We start from the raw sequence: 19,580 nt of genomic DNA, 5'->3' as shown, positions 1-19,580 counted from the left end.
TACATAAAACAATTATTTCGTGAAAGGGTTTTCGTCAAACCATATGTAAACTGTACGAAAAATATACATAGAATTAAAAAATCGCTTCTCAGAAGATATCCCGAGGAAGATGGCCGGAACAGCACCCCTCTCAATTGTGGGTGCCTGATGCTTTCATAGAGACGTTAAATCTGCAAAGCTACATCAAACTTTAAAGCCTGTTACATTTGGTTTCAGGTCCATAGAGAGGATTACAAAGACGAAACCGTTGTCAGTGTTGTCAAATTACCAATTTCAAATGCTTACAAAAGTCGTGCTTATAAGACTGGTCTTCAGGCCGGTCATGCAACGAGTGGGTTTGATCGTTTATCATTTTTCTTTTCTTTTTGCTATTTTCACTTCGTGGTATTTATTGTCTCAGATTGTAGTTCGTTAGCGTGTGGTTTGAAAAAAGGCTAATTACCTGTTTTGGCGGAAAGCTGAGATACGAGCTAGTTTCATTTTGTGTGAATGTTTTGTATGAAATTTTCAGATCTTTCCTGAATTTTGAAAAACAAACACCTCTGTCTGAAAATCTTAGCAATTTGTGAATTAGATAGCGAAAAGGATTCCTGATTGAGACCAATTTTAGGACTTGGATTCTAGTTACTGGTTACTGTGGTAAAAATTGCCATAGTGGGATGTAATATTATCGTCTTTCCCTTACCATCGATTCTTCACGCACAAGCCTTTCTTTAATAGCAAGAGGGTTATTATTATTGAAGATAATTAATTAAGTTTTATATTCAATTCCAATCTTTGATTGTAATATTCGCAAATTGACATTTCAAAGTACAGGTACAGTAGCCCATAAGGTGCCAAATCAAGGATCCTAATGCTTATTTTTTTGCATTTGTTTAGATTTTTGATTTTTTTTTGTTTTTAGATTTCTCTTTCTTTTGTTTTAGATTTAGCATCAAAACACTTGATCGACTATACATTTATTAGGATCATCCACATAACTAAGGCTCTACGAAGATAGGAATAAGGAATTAAACAAAAACAACATAAGAATCTAAGCTTTCAACTAAACAAGTCTTAACGACCGAGTCTAAAAATTAGTTTTTCAAGTCCCCTTGACTAAGCCTATATAAAATGTATTTCAATAAATTATTCATATTCTAATACATAAGAAAGTACCACTCCTCCAAACTTTCCCACCAGATGTATATCAGTGGAGCTCAATAAACCAGAGCCAGGTTCGATTTAAGAGCCACGTAAGCACGGGAGAGAATTTGTATATCTGTCGACATTTATGTCGCAAACAAGACATGTCCGTTAGCTTCGAATTTGGCAGTCGAATCATTGCAAGGAATTCAATATTGAAATGTAAACAGCGAACATTATCATTGTCATCACAATTGGAAACATTTTTCTAAAATATGTTGAGATATAAAAACATTGTAAAAATGGATATTGCTATTAGATTGAAAATACTTAACACAACCATATAAACGCTAGAAAAATCTACAGTAAAATTAACCATTTTATACCAAAAAGTGCTGCCAAACTGGATTTGAATAGTACCATAAACGAGGCATTTGAAAGTATTGCGGAAAGCAATAGTCAAATTTATTTTAAGGCCTGTTTTATTAAGAAAGCCTCATTCCAGTTCATTGCTCACAATATATGTGCTTAGGGAATGATTCTAGCTTTATTCATCTAAAGTAGAGTTGGCAAACTTTTCTTGTTTTTATTAAGCGATGATTCTTCCCCTTTCTAACCAATTAAGGAGTAATAAATACTTGCAACTATGGCAAGTTTTTGTCATTCTTCAACTTCGTAGGATAGGGAAGGAGTCATTCCTTCAATAAAATAAGAAAAGTTTACTTCTTATTAGTTAACTAAAACTAACCTCTTTCCTTAATAAAACGCAAAAAGCACGGAGAATGAGGAATAAACTAGAAGGAGGCTTTCTTAATAAAACAGGCTAATACGACCCTTGTTCAACAGAAACGAAATTTATTTATCTCTACACAAATGTTTCCAACGCTAAAGGAAATAAACTAGTCAAGAAAAATAGTCAAGTTCCCGGCCATGTTTTCAGGTGGTGTTAACCCGGATTAATATTTGACATTCTGAAATGCCAAATGAATGAGTCTATACCATCACATAGCATAGGCTGAATTATCTAAATCACAAGGATATAGCTTAAAGCTGAAAAGGTCAAGAGACAGGACTGCATTGCGTAATTAGTTCCCTTCCTATGATGTTTTCTAGATTTTTAAGCCAATACTGTTGTTGATGTTGCCAAACTATAAGTTTCAAAACCTTCAAAATTCATGCTTATAAGGAAATGGTCTTCCAGCCAATGATGCACCGAGTGGGATAGAATATTTTTGTTTTTACCTCCCATTGGTTGATTTGCTTGCTTAAAATATTCAACAAAAACACAGCTTTTGAAGAGTTTGTGCCTGAGCTACATTAACGTCACAGTTGTGAATAAATATAATTACTCACGACTACAGTGCCAATAATATTTATTACCACTATTGAATAGCGTCATTACATTAAATGACATCATAAGAAATATGTACTCGCACGTAATTTGATGACATGGACAGTGTTCAATTTTCAAACATGATTTTTACTCCTGTCAAGAACTACCTTAGAGCCACAAAGGCCCATTCACAATGACATTTTACTAATACCGATATTTAGCTAGCGTTAATTTGAGCCAATCATAGTTCACATAATTTTATGTTTGGCTAAAAATTCAAGAGAAAATTCTTACCAGCTTAAATTAACGCTAGCTAAATTTTGATATTAGTAAAATGTCATTATGAACAATCCTAATAAGGGGGGCTAATGCCAGAATTGCCTCTCACTCAATTGGACTATCTGTCTTGGCTTTTTCTACAATTAGCCAAGACTTGATGCCCACAACTATTCCATTTTAATTTAAAAATAAGTTTCAAATAGTTTCAATTAATAGTTTCATTCTGTACTAAAAATGGATGCATATATATTTTACATTTTTAGAATTTTAAAGATAGTTTTTGTATTACTAGGAAATTAGATTGGAGACCACAAACTATTTTGATCAGATTGTAATTTTCGAAAGGAAATCTGTTAAGGTGAACAGTCTCTTCGAAAATCTAATTTCACAAAGAAGGTCCCCCCTGAAAATTGGACGGAGTGTCAGGAGATTTTCCGTTCCACAGAAAAGTGTCCCTGGAGACTTCTCTGGGATTACAAAAACATCGATGTCTGTCAACAAATCTAGACAAATTTAATTTTCTCTTCAATTCGACAATAATCAAGGATTTTTATTTGAGAAAACAATAAGTAAATGGCAATAACTACATAGACGTTCATAGAATTAATGAAAAAAGAGGGATGGGGGAAATACGACAAGAAATAAAATTTTGAACTAGTTAAAGGAAGTAAAAATAGGCGGTAAGAAGCAGTGTTGTTAACCTAAAGATCCACTGATTACACCTAATATTATTATTCCATGTTCTCTGTTGCAGCCATGAAAAAAGTGGCATTGGAAGGGTAGGAACTTCACTTGAGATCGCGATTGCTTTTCTTTTACAAAAACCAATAATACCGGATGGGGAAATTGCTGTGAGCTCCATAACAAAAAAATTAAATGAGCCACACATTTCTCCGCCAAAACCTTGGATAAGGAAAAGTAAAACACAATTTCCCTTTTTACTAAGAAAAAAAGAAATTTTCTCTTCCCGTTATGCAATGATAAAAGCTTCCTACAGAACAATACTCAAACAATGGAAAACTTGATTTAAATCGAATTTTGTTTCATACTGTGGTCAGCAGGGCAAAATAGATTAGGCTTGAGGAAACAGTGGCAGTTGCCACAGAAGGGTATTTCCAATTTTTTCGACAGAACTAATACCGGTCACACAAAGCCACCCCATGACAAAATGCCTGCGAACGCTCCAGGTTAATTTTCGGGGATTGTTTAGGGGGAAGGGGTGGACCATATTAAAACACACTATGTGCATGCAGGTTATTAAAAGAGCGTATCAGCAATATCGAAGGACGACTTAAAGCATTAAGTTGAAACTATCAATCCATGAGGAGGGGATGATGGACTACACTAAAAAGGCACAATATGAACACTGTTAATACTACTACTACTACAACTGCTAATACTACAACTTCTATCGCTACTGCTACTTCCAATGCTCCTACTAATTACTTTTACTACAACGGCTACTACTTTTGCTGATGCTGAGGGTATTAGGTAAAGCGTCCAGAGAATGGTGAGGGTAAAGTTAAACAAAATCAAAACACATTAAGTGCAATGCAGGTTGTCGAAAGGGTACATGAGCAACATCTAAGGAAATGTTTAGACTAATAGGGTGAAGCTTTCAGGGTATTTTGATGGGGAGGTTGAAATGAAATAAAATATACTATGTACATGTGGGTTGTCAAAAGGGTGCATTAGAAATATCCCAACAACGCCTTAGGGTATTAAACAAAACTTTCAGGGCTACTGATACTACAACCACTTTTGCTACTACTACTACTGCTACTATTGAACTAAATCAAAACAGTTTAAGTCCAGCCAGGCTGACGAAATGGTATAGGAGGCATATCTTAGGACGTGAATAGGGTATACAGTAGAAATTTTCAGGGAAAGCTTATGTTGCTTTAAAATTGAATCAAGAGGTAATATATGCATGCTGGTTTTCATTAAGACGAGGGTATTAAGTTGAAACTCTCAGGGCTATTACTATTGCTACTTCTGTTACTACTATTGAACTAGATAAAAAGGGTTTAAGTGCATCCAGGTCGTCAAAATAGCACAGATACAATGTTTTAAGAACAGAACAGGGTATTGGATTTATTTTCAAGTGAATGATGAGGAGGTGAAAAACTAAATAAAAAGGTACTATGTTTACCCAGATTTTGAAAAGGGCGTATACGCAATATACCAGTAGCATCTAGGGGCGTCAGGATATAACTTTCAGAGTATGTTATTGGAAATGATGAACCAACTAAAAAGAACATTAAGTGCATCCAAGTTTATCATAAGGGTGTATTTGCGATATCTTAAGGACAGATAAAGGTGTTAATTTGAAGCTGTCAGGGCATGTTGATGGAAGTGTTTAATTAAATGTAGATGTTCAAAGGGTACATCCGTAGCCTAATATATCTAGAATGACTTACGGTGATAATTTCAGGGTATGTTGGGGTGTAGGTTGGAAAAAATCAAAACAAAGTACATGCATAGTGATTGTTAAAAGGGTGTATCATCATTATTTCAGGAACGGCTGGGGTACTAATTCGAATCTTTCAGGGCTACTATAACAACTACTACTACTGCTGCTACTACTACAACTACTACTTATGCTAATACTACCACTGCTACTTCTACTGCGACTATTTACGAATGTAGTTGCTTGCGTCTGTGACTACTTCCGACTGCAAAAAATTGTAAAATAAACTCCGCCTACTTGTGACTGCAAATGTGACTACTTGGAACTGAGATTGCAACCATATGCAACTTCGACTACAAGTACTATTTATAAGTACAGCTTATAAAAATTGTAAAATTAACTCCGCCTACTTGTGACTGCAAATGTGACTACTTGGAACTGAGATTGCAACCATATGCAACTTCGACTACAAGTACTATTTATAAGTACAGCTTATAAAAATTGTAAAATTAACTCCGCCTACTTGTGACTGCAAATGTGACTACTTGGAACTGAGATTGCAACCATATGCAACTTCGACTACAAGTACTATTTATAAGTACAGCTTATAAAAATTGTAAAATTAACTCCGCCTACTTGTGACTGCAAATGTGACTACTTGGAACTGAGATTGCAACTATATGCAACTTCGACTACAAGTACTATTTATAACTACAGCTAGAGGCGACTGCTACTACTGTTACTACTGCTACTTCTACTATAACAACCTCTACTGCTTTTACTACTACTATAACTTTTGCTACTACATCAACTACTACTATTGAATGAAACCAAAGAGTTTGTACCTTGCACTTTGAAACCAAAGTGCACCCTGGTTGTCAAGATGGCACAAATGCAATATTACAGGAATGAAATAGGGTATTCAATTGAACCTTCCTGGAGAAGCTTGAGGTTGTGTGTGTGTGTGTAAACCTAAATCAAAATAAAGTACGCGCATTCAGGTTGTCAAACGTGTTTCTTTGCGATATCCCAGGAAAACCTCGGGGTATTATGTAGGACCTTCGGAGTATGTGTTTGAGGATAAATCAAAAGACACTATGTGCATTCAGTTTTATCCACATGGCATACCTGCGATAATTCAAGATTGCAAAGGTATGTGGAGTGGGAAATTGAACTAAATAAAAATTCACTATGTGCATCCAAGGTTCTCACAAGGATGTATCTGTAATATATCAAGAAAGGTGAGGGGCCGAAGTTGAAACTTTCAGGGTATGTGGAAAAGGATAGCTGCTTGATATTCACCCATACTCAAAGTTATAACGTCAGATATTACGTGAAACATGAGATAAAAACATTGAAAGTAATATGAAACATGAAATACTGAATGCAAGAAGAGATAAAGGGGCTAGAATTCCGTAGGCACTATAGAACAACAGATTCTCAACCCATATATTTGAATATTTTCCCCATGTCCATCAGCCCAAAGCATTATAGTACAACTATTGTTAAAAATTGTAACAGTTTCGTCCAACATATGAATAGCAAGCCAAAATCTGGATTCTTTTAGAAAAAATCCGAAAAATTTTAAAATATTCTTTTCTTAATCAATGGAAAAAATTATGATAATTAAAAACGAACAGAAACTAATTAAAAAATTTTTTCCCACAACATAAGTTTTTCAAAGAAAAGAAAAGTAAACCAAGGATAAGGAAAAATCACGTCAAATAATTTTTCAACTGTAAACAACCATAAATCACCATCATAAGTAAGTGAAGCCCAAACGAACAGAAATTAAATAAATAACTAAGTTAATCTCAAAATGAGCAAAAACTAAGAAGAGTAAGGCTTTTTTATGTTACGAGACATAAAAATATATAGCTGGAAATAAGGACTGTTTTCAGTAAAGTTTAAATTATGATCCACTTTTTAGAAGGCACGGGGGGTGTCTGCCCTACTCCTTTTAGTCTCTTCTGCTTTTAAGTTTGAATTTATTACTTGTAGTATTTTTTTCTTTTTGGGTTTCATTTATTTATTAATGATGATTTATGGTAGTTTTACGCTTGGAAATTATTTGAAATGATCTTTACTCATTTTTGGTTTACTTTTCTATGAAAAACTTCTTTCGTGAAAAAAGTAAAAAAAAAAAATGTGTAAACAATGAGCAAATTGCATAGCCTACAGCCCCTGCCCAAGAGCTATGGAGGGTTGTCATACCCAGAGACATAATTATTAAACCTTTTGTCTTTGCTGAACAAAACGGGTATCTCAAAATTTTGATCAGATGTCATTGGAGCAAAAAGGGCACGAGGGAGGGGTGTCCCTCCAATGACTTTTGATTCTTAAAAAGGGCACTAGAACTTTCAATTTTCGGACGAATGAGCCCTTTCCAAAGTTTCTACGTCAACTCCTTCCATACAAATTGGCTTGAAGAAAAAAAGTAGACAGAGCCCACTTCGCTCTTTACTTAGCCAGCGCTATTGGACTGCCAAGGTCAGCTAATATTTCAAGTCCATATGGAGGAGTCGTTTTTTAAAACCGGAATAAGTATTCGTTAAAAAAAAGTTCGTCAAAAACTAGTATTAAAAACAAATTCTATAGAGTTTTATTTTTTGGTCGCATTTCCGTTTTATTGTTAGGTTAATCGCTTCTTTTATTGATATTACAACCCTTAAAGAATTAAGAAAAGATAAATTTCTAAGTAAGCTTCCTTGTTGTTATGTTTTAAATAGCTCATATTTTGAAATGTATTCTTAAGTGAAATCTGCTCTGCTACAGGATAGAAAATATCGCGGACATGAAAACCTAGATTCCTAGTTTTTAATAAAATTTTCTTTCACTTTTCTATGGTTAAAAAATGATTAACAATAACTACAGTATACAGTATTTGGGTTTAAACCAAACAGTACTTAGGTTTGAATCATGACAGCATTTGAGTTTAAAACTATCTCTTGCATTTTAAAAAAGAAAAAGAAAATAAGAGGTAGTCTTTTTTTAACAAATCGGTTAGAGAAAAAATTCGGTAATAATATACCACTAGAACTAGTTCACACATTCGATGAAGGTTCCAACATTGATATCTTAGCCTCAACTAAAATGTATATTAATTAATGATTAATATAGCATTTCTTTAAAGTATTTAGAGCTTTAATAAATTGTTCCTTCCATTTCAGACATAAGCAATACGGCTCATATGCCTCTTAATTCATTCAGACATGTGCCCTTCCACCCTAAGAATCTTAATCAATAACCTTAACAACTATAACCTTAACCAATGCATACATTAATTAATTTTTGTAGCTTGAGTGATTTTTGATCCCATTTTTGACATTAACATTACGGTTCACAAATTTTTTACCTCGTTTGGACACTTCAACATTCCCCTAAAAAATCTCTGAGATTTACAGTTTTTCTTTTAGTTATCTATAAAAATAACCTTGAAAAAAGTGTTGATTTATTTATTTTTTAAGCTTGGACCATGTGTTTATTTTATTTTATCTCGTTAAAAATTTTTTTATCTTATTTTATAGTTATCATAATAATATTTATCTTAATTTATAATCTCGTTTTTATCTTATTTTATAGTTATTTCATTTTACCATGTGTTTATTTTATTTTATTTTTGTGTTTATTTTATCTCGTGACATCCCCTACGAAAAGGCTCTGGAAGTGCTAGGACTGCCGTCACTCCAAAACCGGTACGACACTCTGATAATGAGTTTTGGAAAGTTCTTGCTTTCTAAATCTCAGCACCGTGACATTCTACCTGATCAACCTCTACCATCAAGAACAAGAAAGCAAGATAAGTTAGTTCCCGTTAAAGCAAGAACAAACCGATATGGTAATTCTTTCGTCCCGGTTTTCGTCAAAATGTACAACAAGAGTTAATATTTATAGTTTGATTTATATTTACAAGTGTAGTTTGATTTTGAATGTGTTGTAAAGAAACACAAATCAGCGATAGCAGTCAAGTTTTTGCTATGAAACCTGCCTACTACTACTACAAGATTCATATCGTTCTTACCTCATTCAGGGAGTCTAAAGTATTCACAGATCCATTCACAGCTACAGCAAAATTATCTAGAAGAGACATTAAGGCATTAGTAGGTTTAATTTGAAGCAGTGGCATGATTAACGAGGACATTATCAAATAGGGAAGAAGTGGCATTTTGTTCTTATCTTTTAATCCAGATCACTATTTATATACCTCACCCTTTAATTAAATAACATATCAACAGACTCAATTGCCAAAATGAAGTATCAAAAAGAATAAAGAAAGCACAAAGACCAAGATAAAGAGAGAAAAGTAGACAATAAAAAAGAGATAAAAAATTGTTATTAATTAAATTAATTTTTAATATAACGAATTCTCTCATTAATTTAAATAAGACTCTCCTAAATCAAGTACAATGAAGAGTAGAGGAAGTGTGTGAGAGAGAGAGGGGAAACAAGAGAGGGAGAAAAAGAGAAAGAAAATAATAGAAAGAAAGAGAAATAGACACAGATACAGAGAGGGAGAAGACAGCAAAACAAAACAAATAAGAAAAGGAATCAATATGGAAATCAACTTTTGATCTATGTGTATGATCTATGTGATCTATGCAGGTAAAAAAAAAAGAAAAAAAAGACACCTTCTCTTGATTCATATTTGTCAGTTTCAGTGGAACGGCGATACTCTGTGGCTGGCTGATTCTTCCTTTTAGCTACTTCAGCTTCAATTTCTCTTTGCAGAAAAGTATCACTTCCATTTCTTTCCATTTCACACCTGGTTCTTATTAGCTCGGAAGGAATCACTGCGCTTTGGGAATTGAGTTCTTTGCCAATATTTTCTTTAGCTTCAATGCGACCTGATCTAAACTTCACTATTACCGAATCACTTTCAAATTTCTGGCACATTTTGTTTCGTGCTTCGTCTGCGGAATGACGCTCCCCTGAGAATAAGGAAATTGGAACTCCAGAGGATGAATGGTTAGTCTCTTTTTGGGATTCACTCAAAGTAATTGGTGTTGATGATCTCGCTAGTGGAAAGACAATCGATGGTTCCATTTTCGGATCCTCATAGTTTTCCTTATGAGGTGCTAAAGAAGGTATGTCAACTGGCGTATCTGACCTTGTTACTGGAGAGAAAGTCAATGATTCCACTATTGAATTTTTCACTGGTATACAATCTTTCATATAAGGCGCTAAATGAGAATTATTATTTGGTATTGGCAATTTTGTCAGTGGAGGGACTTGCGATGTTTTCCTTTTTGAATCCCCATCTGATGCTAGATCATACTTATGAGTACTCAAAGCAGGCGCTAGTGATATTGTCAATAGAGGGAAGCCAGATATTTCCATGGTCGATTCGTCATTCGGAATAAGATTCATCAAAGCAGATTGATCAAATTGTGTTGATGATCCTGTCGGTGGGTCAAAATTCGTTACTTCCATTTTTGAATCCTTGCTATCAGCTGGTAAAACAGGCAATTTAGTTTTCGTTTTTGATAATCGCAATGGAGGAAAAATACTTTTTCCCATGTTTGATTCGTCGTTTGGAGGAAAATTTGTCAAGAAATATTGATTAAATTGTGTTGATAGGAGGGAAATTGATGCTTTAATTTCTGAATCGTCTTTTGGTGGAAAATCCACCTTATGAGAAGTTAAATAAGATAAATCTGTTTGTACTGGTCTTGTAATTGGAAGAGAATTCAACGGCTCAAGTTCTAAATCCTCAATATTTTTCTTTTTGTGTTCTGAAGTAGATAAATCAAGAGCTTCAACGATAGAATCGTCATCACACATGCTCTCTAAGTCTGAAACCATAATTTCATCCAAATTTACATCAAAATTGAAAGATGAATCGGAAAACATTTCAAAATCATCAATTACTGTATCTGAGACAACATTAGAAAGAGGGAAGGATTCATTTTGTACATGAGTCTCTTGAATACCAAGGTCTTTTCCTAAATAACTTTCACCAACTCCCACATTTTCAGTAGCTTTTTGCACTTTCGGTTTTCGAGATTCACTAAAATTGTCTTCAAAATCAAATGACGAGTCGGGGTATATCTCACATCTTTCACTCAACGTATCAGATTCATTTCGAACATTTTCATGGCGTCTAAAAAATTCTACATTATTTTTATCATGTGGCTGATCTACTAACGACAGAGTCCTACTTGTAAAATTAGTTTCAACAGATACAATATCGCCTAAATCACCTGTTTTGTTAACTAAATAGCTTTCTTTGGTAAATAGACTATGACGTTCAGGACCGGGAAAAGTAAACTCTGAATGTGTTTCCACATTTTCATAGAGTAAGCGCTTATCTTGTTCAATAAAATCATTTTCAGAGGATCCAGAATTTTCAGTATGGGTTGTTTCACATAATTTACCATTTTTTAACACCATACTACTGCTTGTCGAATTAGTTTTTGTAATGTCAATTCTATTATCACACTCTATTTCTTTAATTACATTATTTTCTTGCATAAATAAATCTTGATGTTCAGGGTATGGAAATGTCAACCTTGGAATAGGTTGAACATGTCGGTAAAGAAAACACTCATCTTTTTCAGGAGCCATTTGAGCAGTTTTGAGTTCATTTTCAGTTTTCTTATTATCATCAGCTTTCATCATTTTACGTTTCCGAGGTTCAATATATTTTTTTTTAAGACTCTCACAACTTTTGTCTCCAAAAATTTCTATCGTCTGCGGATTAGTATCCATGGACTCCTTTGAGGCTTTCCAGCTTGGCGTGCCGTTTCCAGAATTCCCTAGAATAAAAAAAAGATTAACTAAAGTATACCAATTCTTTCCAAATGTAAGACTTAATAATGAGTCTTTCTACTCGAAACAAGGACGGTATAAAGTATTTTTTTTTAAAGTGGAATTTCGAGAAATAAGGATTTAAAGAAAGAATTTTGCAAGGATTAAACTTATCCCGGGCGGAAACAAGACAATATAATATACATGTAACCTTTATAAAACAAAAAGAAATGCAACTGAAAAAAACTGACTTATTTATTTTATTTAAATAAATAGGCTATCATTTTTCTCAATTATATAGTGTCGACTGCAGCAACAGCAAAATACCAGCCATGACCATAATCCTTTTTAAACCAAAAGACACTTTACAGTCCTCTTCAAGAATGTTCAATAAATATTCCGGGAATTATGTTTACTAGAAGACACACCATAAGTGATCACTTGTCCTCCTCCTCCCCTTCACGATTTTTCGCCTTTCTCTACATTTTGAAAAAATAAATATGTTTTGGTGTTTTTAGTGAGACTTGTTTTTTTTTTGGAATTTTTGTTGGAAAAATACAACAAAATTGCCCCGCTAGATTTTAAACGGTACTCCCCCCCCCCGAGAATTTCCGCTAATTAACGCCACTGAGGTTGACGTGTATTTAGTTTAACGCTTGAAGGTGATTATAGCGTTATTTATTTACTTAGTTATTGGAAAACCTGCCCATAATAACGTAAAAAGTACGGAACGATAGATAAATAAAAAAAAAAACAACAAAAAAACAGAACAACATTCACATGTTTTTCGTGTGCTGGTTTTTTATTTTTTAGAGTGGCAGAGTGGAATCGAAAATCTAAACCAGAAAACACAAGTATGTTATTTAGCGTTACTCTTCAGTGCTAAATCGGTATAAAATAAAAGTATTTATATTAACAGAAAAAAAAGAAAATATCCTTAAATAGTGGTGATTGTTCAACCTAAATATTTTCTCTGTACAAGAAAATAGCTCTTACAAATATGTGTAATTAACACTGTGTCCCAGACTTAGCTCTTGCATTAGCCTGGCCAATTCTTGACCGCCCCAGAAGCCTAAATTCCACTCTGAGTTTAAGTGAAAAACTCTTGGAAAGAGTTAAGCTGTCAAGTTATACCTGACAAACCCTCCTGTTTTAGAAGACAGACAGAATAAGCAGCTTAACGATATAAAATATTTCAAGCAACCCAGGTAATATAAATGAGTATTTGTGCTGTAAGGGGGCAACGGGTTTTATCTCAGCCTGGTAAAATGGTACCAAGAGATCAAACTCAGCTACAGCAAAACTCTATAGGGCTCCAGTGACGAGATTATGCGAAAGCGTCTCCATACTAATCCAAACAAGAAGAAAACGAATATCAAAGAGATCATTGCCATAGAACCGGTCGGACTAGAATCTTCCTAGATTGAAAATGGGCGTTATTACCATTGTACTGTCACAACTGGAAGTATCAAAAGATTGCAATTGCCACGCACCAGTGGCAATGAGTATTCTTCCTCTCTAAAGGAAGATAAGATATTATGTCTCCCAACGATGATACAACCATCATCTGGACCCATTTCAAAACTTAAATCAAGAGCAAAATGGCCTATCTCATGACAGTGAAGACGAATAGAATTTTTTAAAAACAGACTGTTAGAATTATATACTTAGGAAAAAATCAGATACATAAATAATTAAGGACTTTTATTGGATTATAGAAAATTCTTTTGCGTATATTTAATTTTCTAAAGAGGATTTTTTAAGAGGAATCGTTCTTTGCAATCGATAGTGCCAACAACTTGAAAATTAGCTCTAAAACATTCCGGCAAACACGTGGTAGAGAAGTCATTTGTTCATACTTTCACGAGCTTTGGCAGTACCTGAGAGTTGAATCTAGAAGACACCCTACATTATGCAATTCAAACACATGTTTAAATACGTCATTGCTAGCAGAAAGGAGCTTCAAAAATTGGCGTCAGACAACCTACAATTCAAATTCAAACACGTGTTTTTACACGTGTTGAATGCAATTCAAACACGTGTTTTACGTCATTGCTAGCAGAAAGGAGCTTCAAAAATTGGGCGTCAGACAACCTACAATTCAAATTCAAACACATGTTTTTACACGTGTTGAATGCAATTCAAACACGTGTTTTACGTCATTGCTAGCAGAAAGGAGCTTCAAAAATTGGGCGTCAGACAACCTACAATTCAAATTCAAACACGTGTTTTTACACGTGTTGAATGCAATTCAAACACGGGTTTTACGTCATTGCTAGCAAAAAGGAGCTTCAAAAATTGGGCGTCAGACAACCTACAATTCAAATTCAAACACGTGTTTTTACACGTGTTGAATGCAATTCAAACACGTGTTTTATGTCATTGCTAGCAGAAAGGAGCTTCAAAAATTGGGCGTCAGACAACCTACAATTCAAATTCAAATAAGTGTTTTTACACGTGTTGAATGCAATTCAAACACGTGTTTTACGTCATTGCTAGCAGAAAGGAGCTTCAAAAATTGGGCGTCAGACAACCTACAATTCAAATTCAAACACGTGTTTTACGTCATTGCTAGCAGAAAGGAGCTTCAAAAATTGGGCGTCAGACAACCTACAATTCAAATTCAAACACGTGTTTTTACACGTGTTGAATGCAATTCAAACACGTGTTTTACGTCATTGCTAGCAAAAAAGAGCTTCAAAAATTGGGCGTCAGACAACCTACAATTCAAATTCAAACACGTGTTGAATGCATTGCTGTTGAATCGCATTGAATGCATTGCTAGCAGAAAGGAGCTTCAAAAATTGGGCGTCAGACAACCTACAATTCAAACACGTGTTTTTACACGTGTTGAATGCATTTCAAACACATGTTTTATGTCATTGCTAGCAGAAAGGAGTTTCACAAATTGGGCGTCAGACAACCTACAATTCAAATTCAAATATGTGTTTTTACACGTGTTGAATGCAATTCAAACACGTGTTTTATGTCATTGCTAGCAGAAAGGAGCTTCAAAAATTGGGCGTCAGACAACCTACAATTCAAATTCAAACACGTGTTTTACGTCATTGCTAGCAGAAAGGAGCTTCAAAAATTGGGCGTCAGACAACCTACAATTCAAATTCAAACACGTGTTGAATGCAATTCAAACACGTGTTTTACGTCATTGCTAGCAGAAAAGAGCTTCAAAAATTGGGCGTCAGACAACCTACAATTCAAATTCAAACACGTGTTGAATGCAATTCAAAACCTACAATTCAAATTCAAACACGTGTTTTTACACGTGTTGAATGCAATTCAAACACGTGTATTACGTCATTGCTAGCAAAAAAGAGCTTCAAAAATTGGGCGTCAGACAACCTACAATTCAAATTCAAACACGTGTTGAATGCAATTCAAACACGTGTTTTACGTCATTGCTAGCAGAAAGGAGCTTCAAAAATTGGGCGTCAGACAACCTACAATTCAAATTCAAACACGTGTTGAATGCAATTCAAACACGTGTTTTACGTCATTGCTAGCAGAAAGGAGCTTCAAAAATTGGGCGTCAAGTTTGACGACCGTCAGACACATAAGAGTTTGGTTTTTGGATTCTCAATTTCCTTCACAGAACTTATCAAGTCAACAATGAAACTTTACACATTTCGTATAGCAGAGGTGTTGTAATATAATCAGGAAATGGTCCTAGAAGAAGCAATCTTAAAAATAATTGGGATGATATGGGTCACTGCAAAAGTCTTGGCACCCTCAATTTTTGTGTAACTGCGTCACTAATATCTTATCGCTCAATTTATGAAAAATAATTTCGGTTTTGAACCAAATGCTTTGGACGTCTAATGCAAACGAAACCCACGGTGGCCTCCGAAAAAAAATCAGCACCGTCAAGCATTTCCAAGTAGAATCTCAAAAATGTATACGATATATTCTTTAACGCCTCAAACGTTTTAGTGTTAAGTCTTGTACAGATATAGCGTTTTTCAAGTTAAAATGACTGTATTCATTAAATACGGCGTATTTTACGCCAGATTCAATATATGTTATTCAAAGGCCTGATCAATTAATTTCTTCTTTGAGCATCCACGTTTTGTAGGTTTAACGTCCATGTTTTAGTGTTAAGTGTTGGACAGACATAGCATTTATCAAGCTAAAATGAACGTATGCATTAAATATGGTGTATTTTACGCCATATTTTAAACACGTTCTTTAATGGATATGGGCGTACGAAGGGACGGGGCAGGGGACTACTGCCCCCCTAAAACTTTAAATTTAAACTAGGTATGGTTGAAAAAGCAGATGAAAAAAGGTATATGGCTAAAAAAGCAGTTGATAAAAGGTAGATGGTTGAAAAAGCTGGAAATAAACAGCTGAAATGACAGAATAAAAGCCAAACAAGAAGCAATGATCCAGAATATCTTGGAAATATTTAGCTCTAGTCCAAAAAGATTAATGCTGAACCTTATTGATGATTTATGATTTTTGGTGATTACTTAATAATAAAGATTTCAAAGGTATGATAGATCTAGCTGGCAATGAAAGGTTTTGTGAACTGGTAGTATAGCTTCAGCTCCCCCCTCCCGCCCTTCACCACAGAGTCGACTGCCCCTCCCCCCAAGAGAAAAGCCTATGTAAGCCCATGTTAATGGCTCGGCCGAATAATTTCTTCTTCGAGCGTCCGCGTTCTGGAAATTTAACATCTCCATTTTAGTGTTAAGTGTCGGGCAGACATAGCGTTTTTCAAGCTAAAATGACCGTATATATTTAATAAGATGTATTTTACGCCAGATTACAAACATGCTATTAAATGTCCTGGCCATAAGATTCCTTCTTTGAGCGTGCACGTTTTTTCAAATTTAAAATATTTGCCAAGAAACCACTGCTTTCTCCGTAAAAAAAAGGCCGCGTATCGTCTGCACATGTAAGGTCTTAAAATGTTTAAGAAAAGGCACCAAGTATGTCCAGCCCTTTAGTGTTATAAGTATTTCTTAAAATTTGACTCAAGAACGCTACGCTGTCTGTAACAGTATTATTTTTCATTCCTATAAGAGTTATGTTAACGCAACAAGGAGCAGATTCTATTCATTTTTTTTCCTTTGAGCTAAAATAAATATTGAATCTAGAGCAAGGTTGTTCTTTTCTTCATACCTCTGTCCCTTTATTCAAATCTTCTGATATGAATTCCCTTCCGGGAAATGAAACTAGGATCTTTATTAGAAAAATAAATCGTTCTCTGGGAATGGTGATTACAGTCATTAAGTCTTAACCAAGAAAAATTAATCCACTCTTTCCGGGAGTCTGTTAAGCTGCGACAACTTTCTTTCCTTCTGTTAATATATAGAGTGGTACTGGCCAACCCGAATCTCAAAGGGATTACACAATTTCGAAATTCCACATTTTCCGAAGTTTCACTAACAAAATTACTATAAAAATATCAACGAATGCATGAAACATAAAACATGTTGACCACATTGACTTTTTCTATATTAACAAAAAAATATTTCCGAAAAACAAGTTAAAAAAAAGGAAAGGCCATATTAAACTTAAGATCAAAAGGAACAGAAACCTACAATAGCTTAAACTCAAAACGACAAGAAATTACTTTTAAAGAATAAATGAAACCCAAAACGGACAGAAGTCAAATAAAAAATAATGATAAAAAAAATCATAATTATAATTATATAATTTAGATAACTTCGAAGACCACACTGCCTTTCCATGACGAAAGTAAAACAGTTCAAAATAGGGATGATACCTTTTTATTGACAGTGAATAGATATAAAAAATTTTAACTGGATATTTCGAACACATATACAGTGTTCATCATCAGCAGTAAAACTCACTGTATATGTGTTCGAAATATCCAGTTAAAATTTTTTATATCTATTCACTGTCAATAAAAAGGTATCATCCCTATTTTGAACTGTTTTACTTTAATTATATAATTAAAAAATAAAATCATAATTATAAAAAATATATAAAAATAAATTATAATTTATATAAAAATAAATTATAAATTATAAAAATATAGAAATAATTATAAAATATATAAATCATAATTATCAAAAATAAATAAATGTATAAATAAAAAAATCATAAAAAATGATACGATAGGTATTAATATAAATGAATAAATAAATCTTAAAACGAGTAAGGCTTAAGTTGAATATGCAAATTACGCTTAAAATGAACACAGATATTTTGCTATTGAAGGATAAATGAAACCCAAAACGAACAGAAATTAAATAAACAATCATAGCAAACAAACATACAATAGGTACTAATATAAATGAGTAAATAAATCTTAAAACTATTGAAACTTAAATTGAATATGCAAATCAGGCTTGAAACGAACAAAAATCTCTTGCAGAGTTCACTTCAGAAAGTTAGATTTTGTTGTTGTTTCTTTTTCTCTTCTTCTTTTTTTTGGGCACTGAGGACAATTTGGCGGAGGTCCTTGTCGAAATATTTGCTTGATTTTCGTCTTTATATTTTGCTACTGGGTGAAAAAATCCTCCTTTTTTCACCTATTTCTTTTCATTTATTATTTCCTTTCTTGGTTTCATACGTCAAATATTTTCGTTTCCAGTTATTGCAGCATTGAGAATGAAAATAAAATTACAGTGAAATATAATATGGAACTGATGATTTTTCAACAGTTGATAGCATTATATATCAAAAATTCAGTTTGATTTATTTGTACTTACCAAGATGGTTCAAGACTCATATAGTTTTAAGTAAAGCACCAACGAAAGAGTCGGTTTTAGATTTTTAAAACAGTTCGTGGTAACGAACTGCAAGTAAGGAGCGACACGGCTCAATAATAACCGAAACTCTAAAAATCGGAATTATGATACCAATGGATATATAAAAGTCGGATTTTTATGCTGATTTCAAAGGATATATCTGTGGGGAGGGTATTTCTCCGTGGAGGTTGGGCCAGATATCCCGAGATCAACATGTTTTGGATTATTTAAAAACGATCGTTTCCTAGGAATATTTTCAAACGATTATTTAAAAACGATCAGAAATTAGACAAAAAACAAGTTTTTTTCAATTGATTGTAAGGAGCAACATTAAAATTTAAAACAAACAGAAATTATTACGCATATGAAGGGGATTGCCCCCTCCTCAACACCTCTCTCTTTACACAAAAGTATTTTAGTACTTCTGAAAAAAGCTTCTTATTGTTTCAATTAAACGACCCTTGTGGTTAAGGAGTCATTCTTAGAGAATTGGGAAAAAAATTCGAACTCTAGCGTAAAGAGCGAAGTGTTGAGGAGGAGGCAACCCCCTTCCTATATGTAATAATTTCTGTTCATTTTAAGTTTTAATATTCCCTTGATCCGGTGTTCCCCCATTGCCCTTACTGTGCTCCCTAGTGCATTGACATTATCCATAAAAAAGGGAATATAAGGCCACCGTGCCTAACCCCTGATTTAATAGGAAACCAGCTAGTAACCTCATTTCCTACCTTAATCTCGTCGGCAATGTTATTCTCGTCCATATTATTTAATAGTAATAAAATATATTAATAGCCATTAATAAAATACATTATTTTAATTTTAGAATATATCAACAAATACTTTAATTAGTAGTCATGTTATGTGGATTTCGGGTCCCTACATAAGCACTTGGGGCACGATTATATTGATAGAGTCAATAGGATGCAATTGGTCCCCTAAGCTGAAA

At 33.9% G+C, this 19,580-nt stretch overlaps 1 protein-coding gene across 2 annotated transcripts in view; it reads right to left on the bottom strand.

Moving 5' to 3' along the window:
- Positions 1 to 19,580, bottom strand: part of LOC136030001 (uncharacterized) — a 118,105-nt gene that overhangs the window by 31,716 nt on the left and 66,809 nt on the right. For both annotated transcript variants that reach the window (XM_065708609.1, XM_065708610.1), the window contains 2 exons: positions 9,776 to 11,902; positions 9,169 to 9,224 (listed from right to left, as the gene is read on the bottom strand). In XM_065708609.1, coding sequence (XP_065564681.1) covers positions 9,169 to 9,224; positions 9,776 to 11,902 — 2,183 coding nt within the window. The remainder of the gene's footprint in view (positions 1 to 9,168; positions 9,225 to 9,775; positions 11,903 to 19,580) is intronic.

Source organism: Artemia franciscana, chromosome 8 (assembly GCF_032884065.1).
Source record: "Artemia franciscana chromosome 8, ASM3288406v1, whole genome shotgun sequence".
Classification (NCBI taxonomy): Eukaryota; Metazoa; Arthropoda; class Branchiopoda; order Anostraca; family Artemiidae; genus Artemia; species Artemia franciscana.
This window is presented reverse-complemented; position numbering and strand designations above follow the sequence as displayed.